The sequence below is a fragment of the Oratosquilla oratoria genome, chromosome 22 (assembly GCF_046742065.1).
Source record: "Oratosquilla oratoria isolate Oo_2021 chromosome 22, ASM4674206v1, whole genome shotgun sequence".
Lineage (NCBI taxonomy): Eukaryota > Metazoa > Arthropoda > Malacostraca > Stomatopoda > Squillidae > Oratosquilla > Oratosquilla oratoria.
Window position 1 is genome coordinate 12,835,641 of NC_134798.1, and position 20,000 is coordinate 12,855,640.

A 20,000-nucleotide genomic window follows, 5' to 3' on the forward strand; every position below is an offset into this window, starting at 1 on the left:
TAACAGAAAAATTTCACTTCATCGCTATTTCCTTACTAATCACTTGTGAATGAAAAGACAGCTTATTCGCTTTCCACTATGCAAAGCTCTCCCCGTCTCAGTCATTTGACCAATAGACCTCTCCCAGCGACATTACATCATCATCCGCGTTTTTTATTCAACCAATCATACGCTCACTAATGGGAGGGGAGGAGGCGGAGTCTCTGTGCAAAATCGTACGAGAGGAAAGGGTTAAAGGAGTCTGTGACCTTTGCTGACTGCTATTTGCCAGGGCTATCTGACCACACAATTAAAAATCACAACTAGAGATGCAGCTCAAAAAAAAAAAAAAAAAAAAACCGTGCTGTTAAAAAAAAAAAAATTGACAAAAAAAAAGGATATATTCGTTTTTTCATATAGTTTGTTTTAAAATAACTCAGCAAGGAAAATAACCACATTACAAAAAATTTTCTATGTTAGAATATCAAATTAATCAGTATACCCCTCACTTAAGGTTTTCTATGGTGTTAGGGCACTTACATTTTCTGTGGTTTCATGTGTAAGAGGCCGGTAGTGTACGAATGGAAATGAGCTAGGGTATTAGAATAATTCAGACTCGACGCCTGCTCGAGTGCGATGTTATGTCTATGTGAGGGCGACGTTTTGTCTATGTAAACACACCGATGGTGGTGACTGTTTTATATTCGATGTGTAATCAACTCTGTAAGCGCAGGTTACCTTCGTTTGACTAATGCTGAGATAAACAATATCGCTAGTGGCATTGTAATAGCTTTCCGGAATGGTGCAAGGTGGAGAAGGAGGAAAAAACTATTGGTGCATGAATTCAAAGTCACGCCCATAAGGAGTGACATTTATTTGAGACGTAACTGGAGATTGGTTTAGAAAAATTAGTGACGTCAGACGAAGACAGCTTAGCGTAGGATACGGGATCTCGTCAGAAGATATAGGGAGAAGATATAGAGAGGGGTGGAGAGAGGATCAGGAGACGATGTAGAGACGAGAGAAAAGAGATCCCGAGTGTAAGCAAAGGTGAAATTACAGTGAAAGAAGAAAGAAAATTCACCATCCTTTTATTAACCCAAAGGACGAGAGGAATAGGCATGGGGCCTAGAAAATAGTGAGACTACAGGAAAAAGAAGGCATTGGGCCTACTGCTTAAGAGGAACTTGAATATTAGTGAAACTCACGTAACGAGAGGCAAGGGGCCTCGAGACGAGTGATATTACAAGTCAAATTTAAGTAACAGTGGTAACTAGGGGTGGTGAAACATGTTTTGATGTGTTTTATTTGTTTTACAGTGTACAGTTGCCCCACTTAGTATTGGCACAGTTTTAAAAATGTTTCGGACAAGAATAGCAACTCACCCAGTATTCTTTTTTTTTTTTTTATCACATTTTCGTGTCTGTTCATTTACATGCTTTTTTTTTTTTAAGGGATAGCGAGCAAAAAGTCAGTTAGAAAGTAAGCTCTGAGCCTTGATGGGTGGCGGGAAGTACAACAGTTTCCCCCCATTACTATGTTAACCCCTTTTCCAATGTCTAAGCGGCGGATCTGTGTTTAGGCAACGTCCAGGGTCATTATGGGAAAATGGAGTGTTTAATCTTTGAAGAGTATGCTAAGATAAAAGGTAAATTTTGTAAGGTAGCCAGCCAATAGCCATACTGGCCCATATACAGTATCTATACTTGTTGCAGGCTTGCAGCATCTGACAGTGACTAAAATGGTCAATTACTTGCTTATTTTTATACTCTGTCTAATGCCTCTTTGAATAAGATAGATGCACATATGTGGAGGGATGAATAACATATTTGCATCTGTTTTTATATACTAAGTATTTAATATCTGAACAAATTTGGACGAGATTAAAAAAAATGAAAAAAAAACTCACGAAAACAAGTTAAAAAAAAACCGCGATTAAAAACTTTTTTTTTCATTTTTTTTTTTTCATTTATAGTCACAACCATGGTGACCCCCTGCAAGATCGATTTATTCACAAGGTTCCTGTAGTCTTTGGACCTTACTATTAGGATTTTAATTCATCTTGGTAAGGTTGAATATTTTGAATCGCATTTGATCAATATGAGGATCCACCTTCAAGTTTTACAAATAGAAGAACAAAAACGAAAAGCCTGGTAAACCAAAGGGCAGGTGCCAGCTTTTCTCAATTTGCGAATCTCAAGAATTCGGAAATTTCCAGTACTCAGAAAAAATACGCCATTCGACAATGCACCAATATATTATGATATGCTTAGGCTATCCCGAGTGCTGAAGATTTGGGCATTTTTCGTTCCAAATGTACCGTAGGAGACATTTCCCAATTCTAGAGATTCCTAACAGAAAGAGCGGTTGTACGATTTTCATCTAATGCTTTCATGTCTACCCAGTGTGTGCACGCACCCACACGCGCGCACGCACACACACACACACACACACACACACACACACACACACACACACACACACACACACACACACACACACACACACACACACACACACACGACTCGGTGGCACAGTTGGTAGAGCGCTGGACTGGGAAGTACGATAGTGCTCGCGGTACCCAGTTCGAATCCTGCCCATGGCTGAAATTATTTCGGTATCGCTGTGCTTCGGGTCGTTACTCTGACTCTCGTGGGCGGGGAGTTGTGTGTGTGTGTGAGAGTGTGTGAAAGGTCATAGCATTACCCATAGAGCTCTGAGCTCTCTTCCGGGAGGGAAATAGCTGTCGATCACGAGTCCAACACGTGATCCAAAGACCAAGGTGAATACACACACACACACACAAACACACACACACACACATATGTATATATATATATATGTATATATATATATATATATATATATGTATGTATATATATATGTACTGTATATAAATATACATACATACATATATATATATATATATATATATATAATGTACATATATGTATATATACATATACATATATATATATATATATTCATATATGTGTATATATATATATATATACATGCAAACACACACGTACACACACACACACATAAACACACACACACACACACACACACACACACACACACACACATACATACACACACACACACACATACACACACTCATACACACATATACATACACACAAATATGTATATATATATATATATATATATATATATACATATATATATATATACTTGTATAGTAGACCCAAGAGCATGCCAGAGTTAGACTTAAGACTACCCCCAAAATACCTTAAGGCTATGTATTGCGCATACACTCCCGTTACTTTAGGAAGAGAAGGAAAGATAAGAGAGCAATACGCGGTTATAAAGAAAGTCAGAAACGGGTATAGACCCAGAGTAAATATGGTTATACACCAAAATGGAGTCATAGCAACCAGAGGAGAAGAAATCTTGAGCTGTTGGAAAAAATTCTTCAAGGAACTTTTGAATAGGCCAGAACCAGATACACCATATGAGGAAGCAAATGATGATAATATTAATGAGGAAGAAGTAAGGGAACCAACAATTAACGAAGTAGGAACGGCCATAAAGGAACTAAAGAATAATAAAGCACCTGGGGAAGATGGAGTAGTGGGAGAACTTCTTAAGGCAGGAGGAGAGTACTTGAAGAATAAAATATACCGACTTATTTTAAGAATATGGAGAGAGGAAAAGGTACCCAGAAATTGGAAGAAAGGAATTATTATACCAATACTGAAGAAAGGAGACAAAAGGGTATGTGGAAATTACAGAGGCATCACACTACTATCCTGTGTATACAAAATTTTTGCAAAAATACTTCATAGGAGACTGACCCCCTATGCAAATGAAATATTAGGCGAATATCAATGTGGCTTTAGAAGGGGGAGATCAACAACAGACCACCTGTTTACGATCAGACAGATACTGGAGAAGAGCTGGGAGTTTAATATAAATCACTGGCATATGTTTGTAGACTTCAAACAAGCATATGACAGTGTACACAGATCATCCATGTGGAAAATCCTCAGAGAATTTGGAGTACCAATCAAAATTGTAAACTTAGTGAAGGCAACGTATGATGGCACAGAAGCACAGGTGAGGGTTGGCAACAAGAAGACGAAAAGTTTTGAAATAAAGAGTGGTTTGAGACAGGGGTGCGTTCTATCCCCACTACTGTTCAACCTACTACTAGAAAGAGTAGTAAGAGCAGTGGAGAGGGATAATGTTGGAGTAGAGTTCGAGTCTGGGAGAGTGAATATGTTGGCGTATGCCGACGACGTCGACTTAATAGATGGGACCATAGATGGAATAAAAGACATGTTTGGAGATTTCCAAGAGACTGCGAACAGAGTAGGACTGCTGGTGAATACTAAGAAGACAGAGTTAATGCATCTAACCAAAAACAATAACAGAGAAGAACATATTGACATCAATGGTGTGAGATATGAAGTATGCAGAAACTTTAAGTATCTTGGATCAATCGTAACAGACGAAAACCTGATGGACACTGAAATAAAATCAAGAATTGCTTCAGCCAACCGATGTTATTACAGCCTCCAAAATACACTGGGAAGAAGGAGCATATCAACGAAGACCAAACTAAGAATATATGATACAATAATAAAACCCATTCTATTATATAGATGCGAAGCCTGGAGCCTGACTAGGAAAATGGAAAAAAGTCTTTTTGTATTTGAGAACAGTGTACTAAGGAAAATTTTGGGCCCAGTATTCGACGAAATAGACCAAGAATGGAGAAGGCGGCATAATGTAGAGCTAAGGGAAACATCAGGCCAAATAAATATCATGAATATCATAAAGTCAAGGCGACTGCAGTATGCCGGCCACATTGCAAGTATGGAACAAGAAAGAATACCAATGAGAGTGATGATGGATGGGATGGTAGGAGGAAGACGTTTCCCAGGAAGACCACGCAGAAGATGGATGGACAACGTGAGGGAGGACCTGGAAAGGGCTGGAGCAGTTGTCCGGGATTGGATGACAGTAGCACAGGACCGTAGAGTCTGGAGGCATTTGGTGCTAGGGGTGAGGGGTCAGCAAGTGGCCCGACCACCACCGGAGTGAGTGAGTGAGTATATACTTGTAGATATATATATATATATATATATATATATATATATATATATATATATATATATATGTGTGTGTGTATATGTATATGTATATATATATATATATATATATATATGTGTGTGTGTGTGTGTGTGTGTGTGTGTGTGTGTATGTGTGTGTATATTATATATATATATATATATATATATATATATATATATATCACTGGTGAAAAATGTAGTAACACATTTACAAATGACAACTGACACCACAGTCGGAAGAAAGAGTTGAACATGGGAATTTTGTCATCTTTTTCCCATTCCACTTTGAAAGGCATGGCAAAATTCCCTTTTTGACACTTTAATCATGAGGAATGGGAATAGGCTTGACTTTACTGTTTTTGGAAAGAACACCCATTCAGGAAGTTACCTTCACTTTTTTAGTCCCTACCCAGATCACATTAAAAGGAGCGTAGCTTCGGGTCTTTTTCTCCGAGCTTTTGGGATCTGTAGCCCCCAATTTTTAGAACACGAGTTAATCTCTATCAGTTCCCAGTTAACAAAATTAGATTATCCTCAGTAGTTCCTGGATAAAACCCTCATCCAAGCCAGAAACAGCTTTTTCAATCTCCCTTCCTCTAAGCCAAACGTGCTACTAAATCCCCTTTGTTATTCCCTTTTCAGAGTCCATTAGCCATCTGCCCAAATTTCCTCCCAAAGATAAGGTAAATTTAACTCATGATTATCCAAATACTATTAATAAAAGAGTTGTTTATGTCCATCAGAAGTTGAAAGAAGATCATATCCCAGGGGTTTACTCCCTTCCGTATAGAGATTGTAACCTAGTATACATCGGTCAGACGGGGAGAGACATAAGGACAAGGTTGACTGAGCACAAAATGTCAAACAGGTATAGTCAAGAAAGCTCAACCGTGTTCCAACACGTGAATAAATTAAATCACTGGATGGATTGGGACAAATCTGAACTTATCTACAAATCTGGTTTTAGGTTCAGAAGGAAAATGGTGGAATCCACTTTAATAGATTATCTGCCCACTATGAATACTCCGAAGGGTCAATGGACCCCAGACATAATATCAGGACTTTTCATTACAAAACAAATTGTTAATAGCTATCCTCTCCCTCCCCCATACCGACCTCTGATTATTTTCAGGTCACTGGAGAGTGAGGGAAGTGATATTTACTCCTTTCCTAGTTCCTTTTCCTTTGTAAGAGGTTGCTATTTAAAGACAACATAATCCTCCCACTTTGTACTGCTGAAGAGGATTGCAGCTAGCAACCGAAATATATAGACTCACATATTCAACTCTTTCTTTCTTCCAACTGTGGCGTCAGTTGTGATTCACACACACACACACGCACGCGCGCACACACACACACACACATACACACACACACACACACACACACACACACACACACACACACACACACACACACACATCTATATATATATATATATATATATATATATATATATCTCTATATAAATATATATATATATATATATATATATATATATATATATATATATATATACAAGGTTTATTTCAATAGCTGTAGTACATTGACAATGATTCAATGCAAAGGTGATTAAAAATATAAAACTTAGAGTATATACACGGTACAAGTTTACAGAGTTGATTATGTGCACAATGGATGGGATGGCACTGTTTTAGTAGCGGTCAGTCCTTGGCGCTTTGGTTGGTACGAGCCCATTTCTGTGTCTAGTGGCGTGGCGGGGTGGTGGAGCGTCGGGAGGGAGGAAGTGACGGTGTCTAGGGTGGGAAAGCAGGCTTTCCGCAGGCTTTCCCCAAATTTCTTTAGTGCCTCACCGTGCCGCTGGGACACCCTAGATCAGTGGTTCTTAACCTGTGGGGAATTTCCTACTGGTGGGGAATGGCGGAGTTGCCAAGTGGGGAATGACCGGTTGGACAGAAGAACAACTGTCTTTTTTTTATCGATGTGTTTTTGTTTCTTATTGTTTGTTTCTGGTGTTTCTTGCTGTCACATTTCGTGAATTTGTTTCCACCCCACAAATAATCGATAGTGCTTCAAATTTTAATACATTACATTCAAATGTTGACTTACTTTACAAATCACAACCATTTACAGACTGTTTTAATAACAAAAACAACCAATATATGAGGTATTGTAAGTCATGTTTGGGTAAAAGTGACAACACTGTATATTTACGTACTAAACACTGCATGGGTTAAAATCGAATTTGTCAAAGACCGATGCTGTGGTGGGAAATGGAGAGTTGGCTCACTAAAAAGTGGGGAATTGGAGAAAAAAGGTTAAGAACCCCTGCCCTAGATAGAGTAAGGGTGGTAAGAGCGTGGTCGTAACCGCTGTACTCCACGCCCAGGATGATCCTGCACGCTCTCTTTTGTACCCTCTCCAACTTTTGCCTCGGTGTGTGGGTGAGTGAGCTGGACCAGGCTGGTGAGGCATACATGAGGGTGGGGAGTATGAAGGTTTTGTAGACCTCCTGTAGCTCAGATATAGGTGTTCCTAATGACTTTAACCTGCTCAGCATATATAGTTTGTAAGACGCTGTCCTGACTATGTTGGTGACATATTGGTTCCAATTTAACTGATCGTCGAGTGTAATGCCCAAGATCTTGGTGGAATGGACCAGTTGGAGGGGGTGGTATATATATATATATATATATATATATATATATATATATATATATATATATATGTGTGTGTGTGTGTGTGTGTGTGTGTGTGTGTGTGTGTGTGTGTGTGTGTGTGTGTGTGTGTGTGTGTGTGTGTGTGTGTGTGTGTGTGTGTGTGTGTGTGTGTGTGTGTGAGTGTGTGTGTGTACAGAAAAAAACACTGGTAAATAAGAAACGTAGTCCGAACGTTTTCGTCTAATTAAGACATCATCAAGGGAATACAGTATGGGAAATACGGAGACAGTATATACTACAGAAGTAAAATATTGAAAGGAACATGGAAACAAGAATCACACAAGCCTGAGAAAATTACCCACGGTCCTCAGGTCACAGATAGACCAAAATGTCCGGGCAGGATAACATCCAACAATTTTCTTTGAAATAAAATGATCAAGTCTGTACATACCTAAGCTTACATTAATATTTTGACCAAAGTGTGTTCTATGTGGCTTGATTCAATGATGTTCCTTTCAGTAAAGGAATTACAAGAAGTTATTTTACTGGCATTTTTCTAGTCAATTACATGATTTTGGTTCCTCACATGAACAAAAATACCACTAGACATTTGACCTCTTCTCACACTGTATTTGTGTTGGTTAATCCTTGTTTGTATATCTTTGCCAGTTTGTCCGATATGAAAATTTTCACACCGCAGACTAGTAATGGTGTACACGTATCCTTCAGTATTATGTGGAGAATTTTTTATTTGGATTTTTTTAACAGTGCTATTGTTCTTAAAGACTACATTTATGTTAAATTCATTGAGAATTTTTGGTAAACTTACCATACTCTCAAGAAATGTATATATATATATATATATATATATATATATATATATATATGTATATAATATATGTACATATATATATATATGTATATCATATATGTATATAATATATACATATATATGCAGAATTCACTATGAAGAGGAAAAACACACGGAGTCCGAGCACTTTCGTGATATTTTCACATAATACAGAAAAGTGAGTAAAAACTAAGTTAAGATACATATTACAAATAAGACAAGTGAAAATAGGGAGAGAGAGAGAGACAGAGAGAGAGAGGGAGACAGATGGAGAGAGAGAGAGAGAGAGAGAGAGAGAGAGAGAGAGAGAGAGAGAGAGAGAGAGAGAGAGAGAGAGAGAGAGAGAGAGAGAGAGAGAGAGAGAGAGAGAGAGAGAGAGAGAGAGAGAGATGGAGACAGATGGAGAGAGAGAGAGAGAGAGAGAGAGAGAGAGAGAGAGAGAGAGAGAGAGAGAGAGAGAGAGAGAGAGAGAGAGAGAGAGAGAGAGAGAGAGAGAGAGGGAGACAGATGGAGAGAGAGAGAGAGAGAGAGAGAGAGAGAGAGAGAGAGAGAGAGAGAGAGAGAGAGAGAGAGAGAGAGAGAGAGAGAGAGAGAGAGAGAGAGAGAGAGAGAGAGAGAGAGAGAGAGAGAGGGAGAGAGAGAGACAGAGGGAGGGAGAGAGAGAGAGAGAGATGGAGAGGCAGGGAGACAGAGGGAGAGAGAGAGAAATAAAGAGAGAGAGAGAGAGAGAGAGAGAGAGAGAGAGAGAGAGAGAGAGAGAGAGAGAGAGAGAGAGAGAGAGAGAGAGAGAAAGAGAGAGAGAGAGAGAGGGATAGAGAGAGAGGGGGGAGATAGGGAGAGAGATGGAGAGAGAGAGGGAGGGAGATAGATAGATAGATAGATAGATAGATAGATAGATAGATAGATAGATAGATAGAGAGAGAGAGAGAGAGAGAGAGAGAGAGAGAAATCAGGTACGGATCGATTAGATGGAGCAAGTAATGGCTACAAACGAGACCAGAATATGAACACACAATGAAAGGTCTCCAGTACAAAGATTTTCATCTTATCAACCACATTAACTTTTCCATGTTAATTCCTATCAAACATGGACGAAAGGAACAAGAGCTCGTTGTGGTTAATGTGATTGATAAGATGAAAATCTATGTACTTGGGACCATTCAGTGTGTACTCTAACACTATCTCATTTATGTACATACAACCAATGGCTAATCATGGCGGGGGTGGGTTGAGTATAATATTCGTGTATGTGTATGTAACTCGAGCATAGATATAAAAGAAATTATTTTGAACTTATAGGGCAATGGGTTAAGTCACTGTCCGTTTGTTAAGTATCGGCTAGGTTCGAGTCCTCAGCCCGACAGCGTATCAGTTTCCGAATATGCTTCCTTCGAGCTCCTTTTAAGTTTCGATTGTGTTTGCAAGAAATTAAGATGAAAAAAGTTAATGTGTTTGATAAGAAATATATATATATATATATATATATATATATATATATGTATATATATATATATGTATACATTTACCAAAGGCTTTTTCTCTCTTACATGGGAGGTAGCCAAAAAACAAAGGAAACCACTCCTACTCATTCCATCCCCTACAGAATCTCATTAAAACCATTGACAGAGTGGAAAAAGTACAACGGAGAGCAACAAAACAGATTCCAAATATCAAAAATAAATCATACGAAAATCGACTAAAATATATTGATCTGTTTTCCCTTAAAGGGAATTGACATCAAAAGTGACAACATTTTCACACTGAATGAGAATCAGACAAGAAACAACGATCTCAAACTGTCAGGAAATAGATTTAATTTGAAAGTGGGTAGAAACAACTTCGCCAACCGTGTAGTTAATGAATGGAATAAACTTCCTGCAGACTCAGTGCTAGATGCTGTAATGACTGTCATTTATTTTATATTATTTGTTTATTTTTTATTTTTTTATCATTTGTCTGTTTGTTTATTATTATTTGCTTGATTCTCATTTATGATTAGTTATATGTCAACTTATTACTATTTACTGTTTACCTTTTTGTTTATCATCTAACTATATTCATGCCTTTGTTCATTTATTTTGTTTGTTATCATTTCCATTATTATATTTCTTATTCATTCATTTATCTACCATTATATATTTTTTCGCATCCGAACTAGTTATGGACCAAAAGGTCTCCTGTCGGCATGCTCCGCCTTTGTAATCCTTTGTAATTACATACTCCACTCCCCTCTACCCTCTTCCCTCCCTCTTATCTTGGCACCTCCTGGATGACGGGTCATCCCTGCATCTTGTCCACCGCCCTGGGTTAGAAGCACTGTCGCAAAAACAAAATACTTCTTTCCCATTGTTTTTTCTGCCAATCTATTTTCTTGTGTCTTTGTGAATTGCTGCAATATATATATATATATATAATATATATATATATATATATATATATTAATATACATACACATACATATATATGTATATATATATATATATATATATATATAAATATATATATATATATATATATCCGATCATTTTTATGACAGTTGCATGCAGGATTCGAACCCACTGCACTCGGCCATCCGTAGATTACCGTAACAGCGCCCTAGACCACTACACCACTATTAGCGAATTTCTCTCTCATATATATATATATATATATATATATATATATATATATATATATACATATATATATATATATATATATATATATATATATGCGTGTGTGTGTGTGTGTGTGTGTGTTTGTGTGTGTTTGCATATATATATGTATATATATACATATATATATATATATACACGAATATGCATACTTATAAATCTTTATACAAATTCGTCATATATATATATATATATATATATATAAATGAATATATATATATATATATATACATATATATATATATATATATGTATATATATATATATATATATATATATATATATATATATATATATATGGTTTTGTATGCGTGTGTGTGTGTTTTCGTGCGTTCGTGTGTGTAGGCTTGAGCGTGTGTATCTGTATGCGTGTGTACACTATGAAATAAGTGTACTATATATCCTGTTTTGAGGATTAGAACTGTACAACTCCACACGTCATCATCACTTTGATGGTACTATTTCCTTTTACTTTTTCTACTGCTGTCGGTAGGCGATTTTTTCTGCAAAGAGATGTTCCATTCACTGGAATGTCGAAAGGATAATTATTCATTATGTAGTCACGAACGGGACTTTTATCATTTGTTTTGGCCTGACTTAGGCTCGGAATTCGTGCTTGGCCAGTGGTCGGCTGGATGAGAGTTTGCCGACACCCAAAAGGGAAGAAACAACTAAGATGTCACGAAAAGACGATTTCGAATGTGCTCCAAGTGGAGGGACACTTGCAATTTTGTTCGAGGTATCTTCAAGATGTTCAAAGTTTCACACAAAATCCTCGGACTTGGACAACGTTCTTCGAAGAAGACGCAGCAATAAAGAACAAAAACCACGGAGGGAAACAATGGAGAAGAAGAACGCAAGAGAAGAGCCTTCGGCGAGCTCCTGGTGCAGTTGAACGCCTTCTTGACCAGCCTCCGCGGGTGCAGCGCGCCAAGGACGAGTCAAGAAAAGGTTTTCCAGAGCCCAGTTGAAAAGCTTCCGACCAAAGAGATGATGAGAGCTAATCGGAAAGAGGCTCGCTCATTCAGCACCCGTCAGTGGACCACCGTAGGAATTCTCGGGTCAGGCTCCTTCGGCACGGTGGTCCTGCCCAAGAACGAGGCTAAGATGACAGATGTCGCGAAGAAGGTGGTCGTTCTGAGGAACACCAAAGGCCTCATCGTCGGCGAGGAATCTCTCTACTTCCAGCTGAGGCACCTAAACGTAATCAACCTACTCTGCTGGGAGAGAGCAGAGAAAAGGAATGGGTACCTCGTGGAGCAGCGACTCCACCTATTTATGGAATACTGTTCCGGAGGCGACTTGAGGAACACCATCACCCAAAGCCTCGGTGGAACAGTCGACGCCCTCAGCTACTTCGAACAGCTGATGGTCGGCGTTGAGTACCTCCACGCCAGGGGCGTCGTGCACCGGGACCTGAAACCAGCCAACCTCCTCCTGACGGAGAAGAAGGTCCTGAAGATTACCGACTTCGGGTTGTTCAAGGTAAACGGCGAGGAGGTTCGACTGAAAGGCACTGCTGGCACTCCGGCTTACATGGCGCCGGAGGTCATCAGCGCACCCACCTACCTTGCCCCACCCCGTTGACCTGTGGAATCATCTTGGTCAACTTGCTGACCAAAGGAGGATGGCCCTGGAACAAGGCGGTGCCCGAAGAGGACCGCTATAGGATGTGGATCCAAAAGGACCCCAAGATGAACGACCTGCCCGTGTGGGGTGGTCTCCACGGCCCCTCCAGGTCAGTCGTGGACCTTCCTCTGGAGGCAGACCCCCTCCAGATGCTCTCCGGATGGAAGAATTGCCGCCAAGAAAAAAAGAAAAACAAATAGTGAGGTGACCACCCTAAAGAGTTGCTGAATAAGGCAACAATGATGTGACTACTTCAATAGCTTCAATAAGAATTGTTAAAACAAGATTAGAAAAAAGAAAAAGGGATATAAAAAGAAAGAGAAACTAAAATATAGTGAAAAATAATAGCAAGAGGAAAAGGAAATGAAATAGAAAAAGAAAAGAAAAACAGGACAGTAATGCAACCACCATCAAACGCTTCTTAATAAGAATTGCTGAAAAAAGAACTTAAAGAAGGGGAAAAAGGAAAGAAAAAGAAACTAAAAATAAAAAAATAAAAACTAATCAAGAAAATTATAAAAAAGAAGATGAAAAAAGGAAGACCAGCAGCTCTAGATTGTTGCAAAACACGAATATAAAGGCCTTTTTTCAGTTGCGACAAGTAAATTTTGTCTCAAACACAACTACACACGCCCCCTTTCAGTTGCGAGAAGAAAAAACCTGAAGCTGGCCCTTTTAAGGAGTGGAAGAGCTCCCCTCAGCTGAATAAAATCGGGTTTGGCTTAATCTCTGTTAGGTGTGATTTGCTGATTGCCCTTTCCAGTAGCGAATGCACGTCATCTCTATGACCCCTCAACCTAAGGGATTGTACCGGTGCCTTAACTTCAGACATATATATATATATATATATATATATATATATATATACATATATATATATATATATATATATATATATATATATATGCTGAGACATTCTGACAGGTTGATGTAAGCGGAGTAGGAAACACAGGAGTCTTAGTCTTGAGTTTATTCCTGACTAGTTTCGCAGGTATGCTTTTTCAAAGAAAAAAAGCATACCTGTCAGACCATTAGATCAGACCATTAGATCACTCAAGGAAGAAATATTGTGTTGTTGTCTTGAGATAGTGTGGGGCACTGTAGGTTGAGGTATTCATCGTGATGGTTGCACCTGGCGCAGTTTGAATCTATGACCAGGACTATTCTGTGTTGATACTGTCTTACTCCCGGATGGTGTTCTACAAATAATAGTTCTAGTGTAGATTTCACCTTCTCTAGGAAGGTATTTTTCTCTGGGGCTGATCTCGGGGTGTTGGGTTTGATAGTCTGTTAGTTGAAAAAGTGCCTAGCATTAGCCAGAGCAAAACCTATAGACTACGTCCCTACATATAAAGGTTCGTGGACATGAAATGAGGTTCCTCACTTGAGGAGATCGAGAGCGTGGATGAGTCTGCCGAAGTACTGGGGGATTCCCTTGGCGCGGCGGCTCCAGCTCAGCACCTTCCGGGCCACACTCAGCACCTGACGGAGTACAACGGGGGAAAAACGGGTTAGAGGAAAGATAAAAGTGCTGGTTTAGTGCTCACTAGTAAAATCACTTACACGGGCACATATACATATTTCTATTTTTTTTCGAAGTTCACAGTTAAACTTCTACCTTATTTTACATTCCCTCTCCTTTTTGCCTCCCTCACCTTGCATTTTATCTCCCTTCGTTTCTTTGTGTAGTTCTACTTTGTAATCAATTCTCATAAGCTTGCTTCTTCAGTTCCACTCCCGCCTTTACCTCTTCATCCCATCAATCGCTACCTTTACTAGTCCCTCTCATCCTCCTTATCCCCCAAACCATCTTTGTGCACTTTATCTCTTCTTCCTTGAAAGATGATCATTCATCTTCTACTCTTGTTTACTTCATGTTCCTCACTACCTTTCACAGTTCTCTTATCTCTTTCTGGTAGTCATTTTCTTTTTCCTGCTCATTTAATGTTTACCCTCAACACCCTACCTTTCTTCCTTTTCCCCCTTTTTCTTTGTTATTAGTTTTCTTTCAACCTGATAAGGATCTGATAATCTCCTCATTTCTCCCCTGAAAATATGAACGTCCAGAACTCTTCCGATACTCCGATATATCAATGCCCTATCAACCACTTCCCTCCACCATCCTTTCCCACGTATACTTATTCTTAGCTCTCTTCTTAAACAATTTGTTCGTTATTATCAGCTTCCTTTATAAACACATCTCCAACATAACTTCTCAATTACAATACTACCACCTCATCCATTGGCTTATTTCCTACTCAAGCATTAAGATCCCCCAAAACAATTAAATTCACATTCCTCTCAAGTTTCTAAACACTCATTTGAATTAATCGAAAAAAAAAATTCTTCACTTTTCTATAAAAAAAAAAAAAAAAAAAAAAAAATCCTATCCCAACCCTTGCCCACATTAACATTAAAGACATTTCCATTCCAGCACGCACTTTCCTATCTCATCACTTACCAGCAGGGACACTCCCTCGCCCCCTCATCATTCCAAACGCTCTCCTCACCACTCCCTTTCAACTTTGTTTTCCTCAACGCTGACACATCCCCCTTTCTTCTCACAAACGAAGCTGGTCCTCTCACGCCTTTACATGTACTCGCCTTTTTACGATCCGCATGAAAAGACGGTGCATTCCTTTGTTGATCTGTCATAGAAGCAAAGGAGGGGTGGTTGACAGACAAGAGTAACAACAGTGACAATATACTTACGGGTTGGTTGGCAGCGACGCAAAGCGGACGATGGGCGGTGTAGTGGAGGCGACGACAGGTCTCGGAACAGTAGGCAACAACGAGACATTTGGGGCACGGGCGTGGGTTCACCTGTTTCTCACGCCCGCAGTAACCACACCATGCCCGCGCGCCCAAACTGTTGATGCATTCCTCCTGTGAACCAAAACGAGGGTGGGTAAAGATTTCATGAGTATTTGAGTTATAGTAGACTTTTTTGTTTTGTTTTTTATTTACTTTGCTTTGCTTTGTTTTGGTTTACTTTTTTTAGTGTTTGGCTTGAATGAGTTTGTTTTGGTTTTATTTACTTCTTGTTTTGATTTTTTTATGATTTGTACAGTCAGCTTAAAAATCCTGCCATTCGTTTTCAGATTAACTCTTTCATTGTTATTTAAATATTATACATTTGCTTTGGCTCTCGCCAGGCTATTTCATTTAGCCATGGGAACGTACTGCGCAACGAAAGAATAAATAATAAATCTACAATTTTCGTAGTTAACGGTTTTCTCCACATTAGTCCTCATGGGCAAAGATATTAATTCTAAATAATATTTCACCAATACAACCACATGTAGCAAGTGAATTCACGTAATTGATTTGACGGAGGGGGGCGGTAGAAATCTCCTTGGTATCTACTGTATACAATCAATGAAACATCGCACTCAAACGCCACGCTCAAGTCCCAACAGTTGGCAATCCTGAGTATAATGAAGCACGTAGTTGTTGTTCATCCCAGAAATATTCAAATGGAAAATATAGAAAGTTTCACTAGATTCAGGATTGCCAACTGGGAGGATATAACCGTGTAAATATGTCAATATATTTCACTAATGTATAATTATGGACACATGAACCTGGTCTTTGATTATTATCAGAATCATGCAAAAAATATCTCTCGTGGTTGTTGCAATTAATAGATAAGTAAATAGATAAATAAATGAATAAATGAATAAATAGACAAACAAATAATAATTAATTAATTAATGTATAGATAAACAAGTAAATAAATATGTAAATAAACAAATATCTACATACCAAGGGCTTTTTCCCTCTTATAAGGGAAGTAGACAAGTCAAAAGACTACCCTTTCCTTCCTCTCATCTTAGCAAAAAATATATAGATAAATATATAAATAATGAATAAATAGATAAATAGATCAAATAAATTAATAGATAAATAAATTAATTAATCAGTCAGTCAATCAGTAAACAGATTAATAGATAAATAGACTCACAAATTAATAGTCTAGAGGGCGATTATGTGTAATGTAAGCCTGAAGGCATAAAAAAAATGCACCGATGTGATGTGTTAGGGTTTTATCTCGCTTGCCTCGTAACCCCAAAGACCTCCAGCTAACTGGCACCTGCCTTGGCTGTCCCAGGTCATAGAGCAAAGGCTTCTGTCGCGACTCAGCGTCACCAGGGGTAATTCAATGTCTTAATCAGCAGGAGTGAGGAGTGTTGGAATTTATCTAAAAAATCACCTTGCGCCAGGAATGGAAATATACAAAAAGGGGTTTACCCCGATTAGGGGTTGACGTCTGAAATTAGATATCAATACTCATAAATGTAAACAAGAAAAGAAACAAATGACTTTTCGCTGACATGGGTCATTTAAATTTTACCGTGGCGTGGGCATTTCCGAGTGTGACAGCTGTCTCCCGTCGCCCTGCCATTAGCACCCCCAGGCTCAATGCATACTAAGGCACCTCACACCTCTTAAATGCGGCAACGTAACCCCAGTTGGCCCGGTGACAAGCGATTTCATACAGATAAAGTGGTGGTGGAGGTGAGGGGAAGGACCCAGAACTGAACAGGAATCTATCGGCGAAGACCCTATCTTATCCCTAGAATAATGTTGTAATGTATTACCGTTTAAGTTAGAGAAATACGTATGAATTGTGTAATCGTGTTGAAGATATTAGTTTTCTTCCCTTTTACATGACAAGGGACAACTTACATAGTGCCTCTGTCGGTCGCTGCTGAGACATTTGGCCGAACAGTAGAGTGCCAAGCGGCACCCCGGGCATTGGGTCTTGCCCGGAGCGCCGCAGTACCAACAATGGCCGCTTCGGCTGTCCATCTGCAAAATGAAATAATTTCAATAAAACGAATTTGTAATAATAATAATAATAATAGGTAATGAGTAAGGTATGGATTAGGTGGGAGTGATTTCTATGCCTTTTTCTTTTTGGCTACCTCCCGTGTAAGGTGGGAAAAAGACTTTGGTATATGTATACAATAATATTAATAACAATAATAATAATGATAAAAATAATAATAATAATAATAATAATAATAATAATAATAATAATAATAATAATAATAATAATAATAATGATGATGATGATGATGATGATGATGATGATGATGATGATGATGATGATGATGATGATGATGATGATGATGATGATGACAATAATAATAATAATAATAATAATAATAATAATAATAATAATAATAATAATAATAAAAATAATAATAATAATAATAATAATAATAATAATAATAATAATAATAATAATAATAATAATAATAATAATAATAATAATAATAATAATGATGATGATAATAACAATAATAATAATAATAATAATAATAATAATAATAATAATAATAATAATAATAATAATAATAATAATAATAATAATAATAATAATAATAATAATAATAATAATAATAATAATAATAATAATAATAATAATAATAATAATAATAATAATAATAATAATAATAATAATAATAATAATAATAATAATAATAATAATAATAATACATACATACATACATATACCAAGGCTTTTTCCCCCTTACAAGGGAGGTAGCCAAAAAGGGAAAGGCATAAAAACACTCCCACCCATTTCATCCCTACATACACTCCACACCCCTCCCACCCTCCCTCTCATCTGAGCACCTCCTGGATGACGGGTCATCCCTGCACCCTGCCCACCGCCCTGGGTCAGAAGCAGTGTCGCAAGACACAGCACATCCACAGCAAGGCCGCTTCATTTAATCGGCGACCCCCCCTCTCCGTCCCCCCTTGCATATAAGGAGAGGACGGGGAGAAATCCCTTCGGGCTGCGTCAAAATTTACTCACACATACTACAACACCCCCCACCCCCCTGCCCATTCCTCCTCATGCAATCACAACATCATCCATATACAACCATTCTCCACTCACCTCTGTCTTCCGTCCTCTCCCTTCCTTCCTCAACAGACATTCCCCTCTTCCCCAAAGCCCCCTTCACCCCATCCATCCACCTCATCCTAGGACGTCCCCTCATGTTCACTCCCTCCACATCTGCCTTCCATACCTCTTTTACTAGTTTTTCTTCACTCATTCTTTCCATGAGTCCAAACCATCCTAATATTCTTTCATCAACCCTATCTCCCAAATCCTTTTTCACCCCTGTTCTCCTCCTCACCTCCTCATTTCTCACTCTATCCAGCCTAGTAACCCCCACCATACTTCTCAGACGCCTCATCTCAAACACATTCAAACTCCTTCTCTCTTCTTCTCTTATGTTCCACGTTTCTGCCCCATACAGTGCTGTTGGCACAATCACTCCTTCATACAGTCTCCTCTTCGCATCCATTCCCAAATGTCTATTCCTCATTACACTCTTTAATCCACCAAGGCATTTACTCGCTTCTCTCAATCTACATTCTACCTCCACCTTCGCTCCACCTTTTCCTGCTACACTTGCACCCAAGTATCTAAAAATATCCACTTCCTCCAGTCGCTCTCCCTTAATGTTCACTTCCAGTCTACTGCCACTTTCACCCCTTGTACATCTCATCACCTTACTTTTACCTACATTTATCTTTAGCTTTCTTCTATCACATACTCTCCCAAACTCTGCCACCAGCTTCCTCAATCCCTCCTCTGACCCTGCCACAAGCGCAGTGTCGTCCGCAAACAACAGCTGGCTCACCTCCCACTTTTCTCCATTTTCTTTAACCATCTCCAATCCCTGACCCACTACCCTAGCATTCACCTCTCGCACCACCCCATCCATGTATAAGTTGAACAGCCAGGGCGACATAACGCATCCTTGACGAAGTCCCACCTTTACTTCAAACCACTCACTCTCTCCATTTCTAATCCTGACACAAGCTCTACTACTCTCATAAAAACTATTGACAGCTCCCAAAAGCTTTCCTCCTATCCCATAAATCTGCATAACCTCCCACAGTGCCTTTCTGTCTACTCTATCATAAGCCTTTTCCAGATCCATAAAAGCCCAAAAAACATCCTTCCCCTTTCCTATAGCTTTCTCACATATCTGTCTTACCACAAAGATCTGATCTACACAACCTCTACCTGTCCTAAACCCACACTGTTCCTCACCAATTACTCCTTCTGTTCCTCTCCTAATCCTCTCAATTAAGATCCTCCCATAAGCCTTCCCTACTACACTTAACAGGCTAATCC

The 20,000-nt window shown here is 38.7% G+C and overlaps 1 protein-coding gene across 2 annotated transcripts in view; it reads right to left on the bottom strand.

Annotated features, from left to right (window-relative positions):
* LOC143037432 (uncharacterized) overlaps positions 1-20,000 on the bottom strand; it is a 244,202-nt gene that overhangs the window by 143,496 nt on the left and 80,706 nt on the right. For both annotated transcript variants that reach the window (XM_076205631.1, XM_076205632.1), the window contains exons 2-4: positions 17,525-17,647; positions 15,548-15,721; positions 14,220-14,317 (exon numbers count right to left, since the gene is read on the bottom strand). In XM_076205631.1, coding sequence (XP_076061746.1) covers positions 14,220-14,317; positions 15,548-15,721; positions 17,525-17,647 — 395 coding nt within the window. The remainder of the gene's footprint in view (positions 1-14,219; positions 14,318-15,547; positions 15,722-17,524; positions 17,648-20,000) is intronic.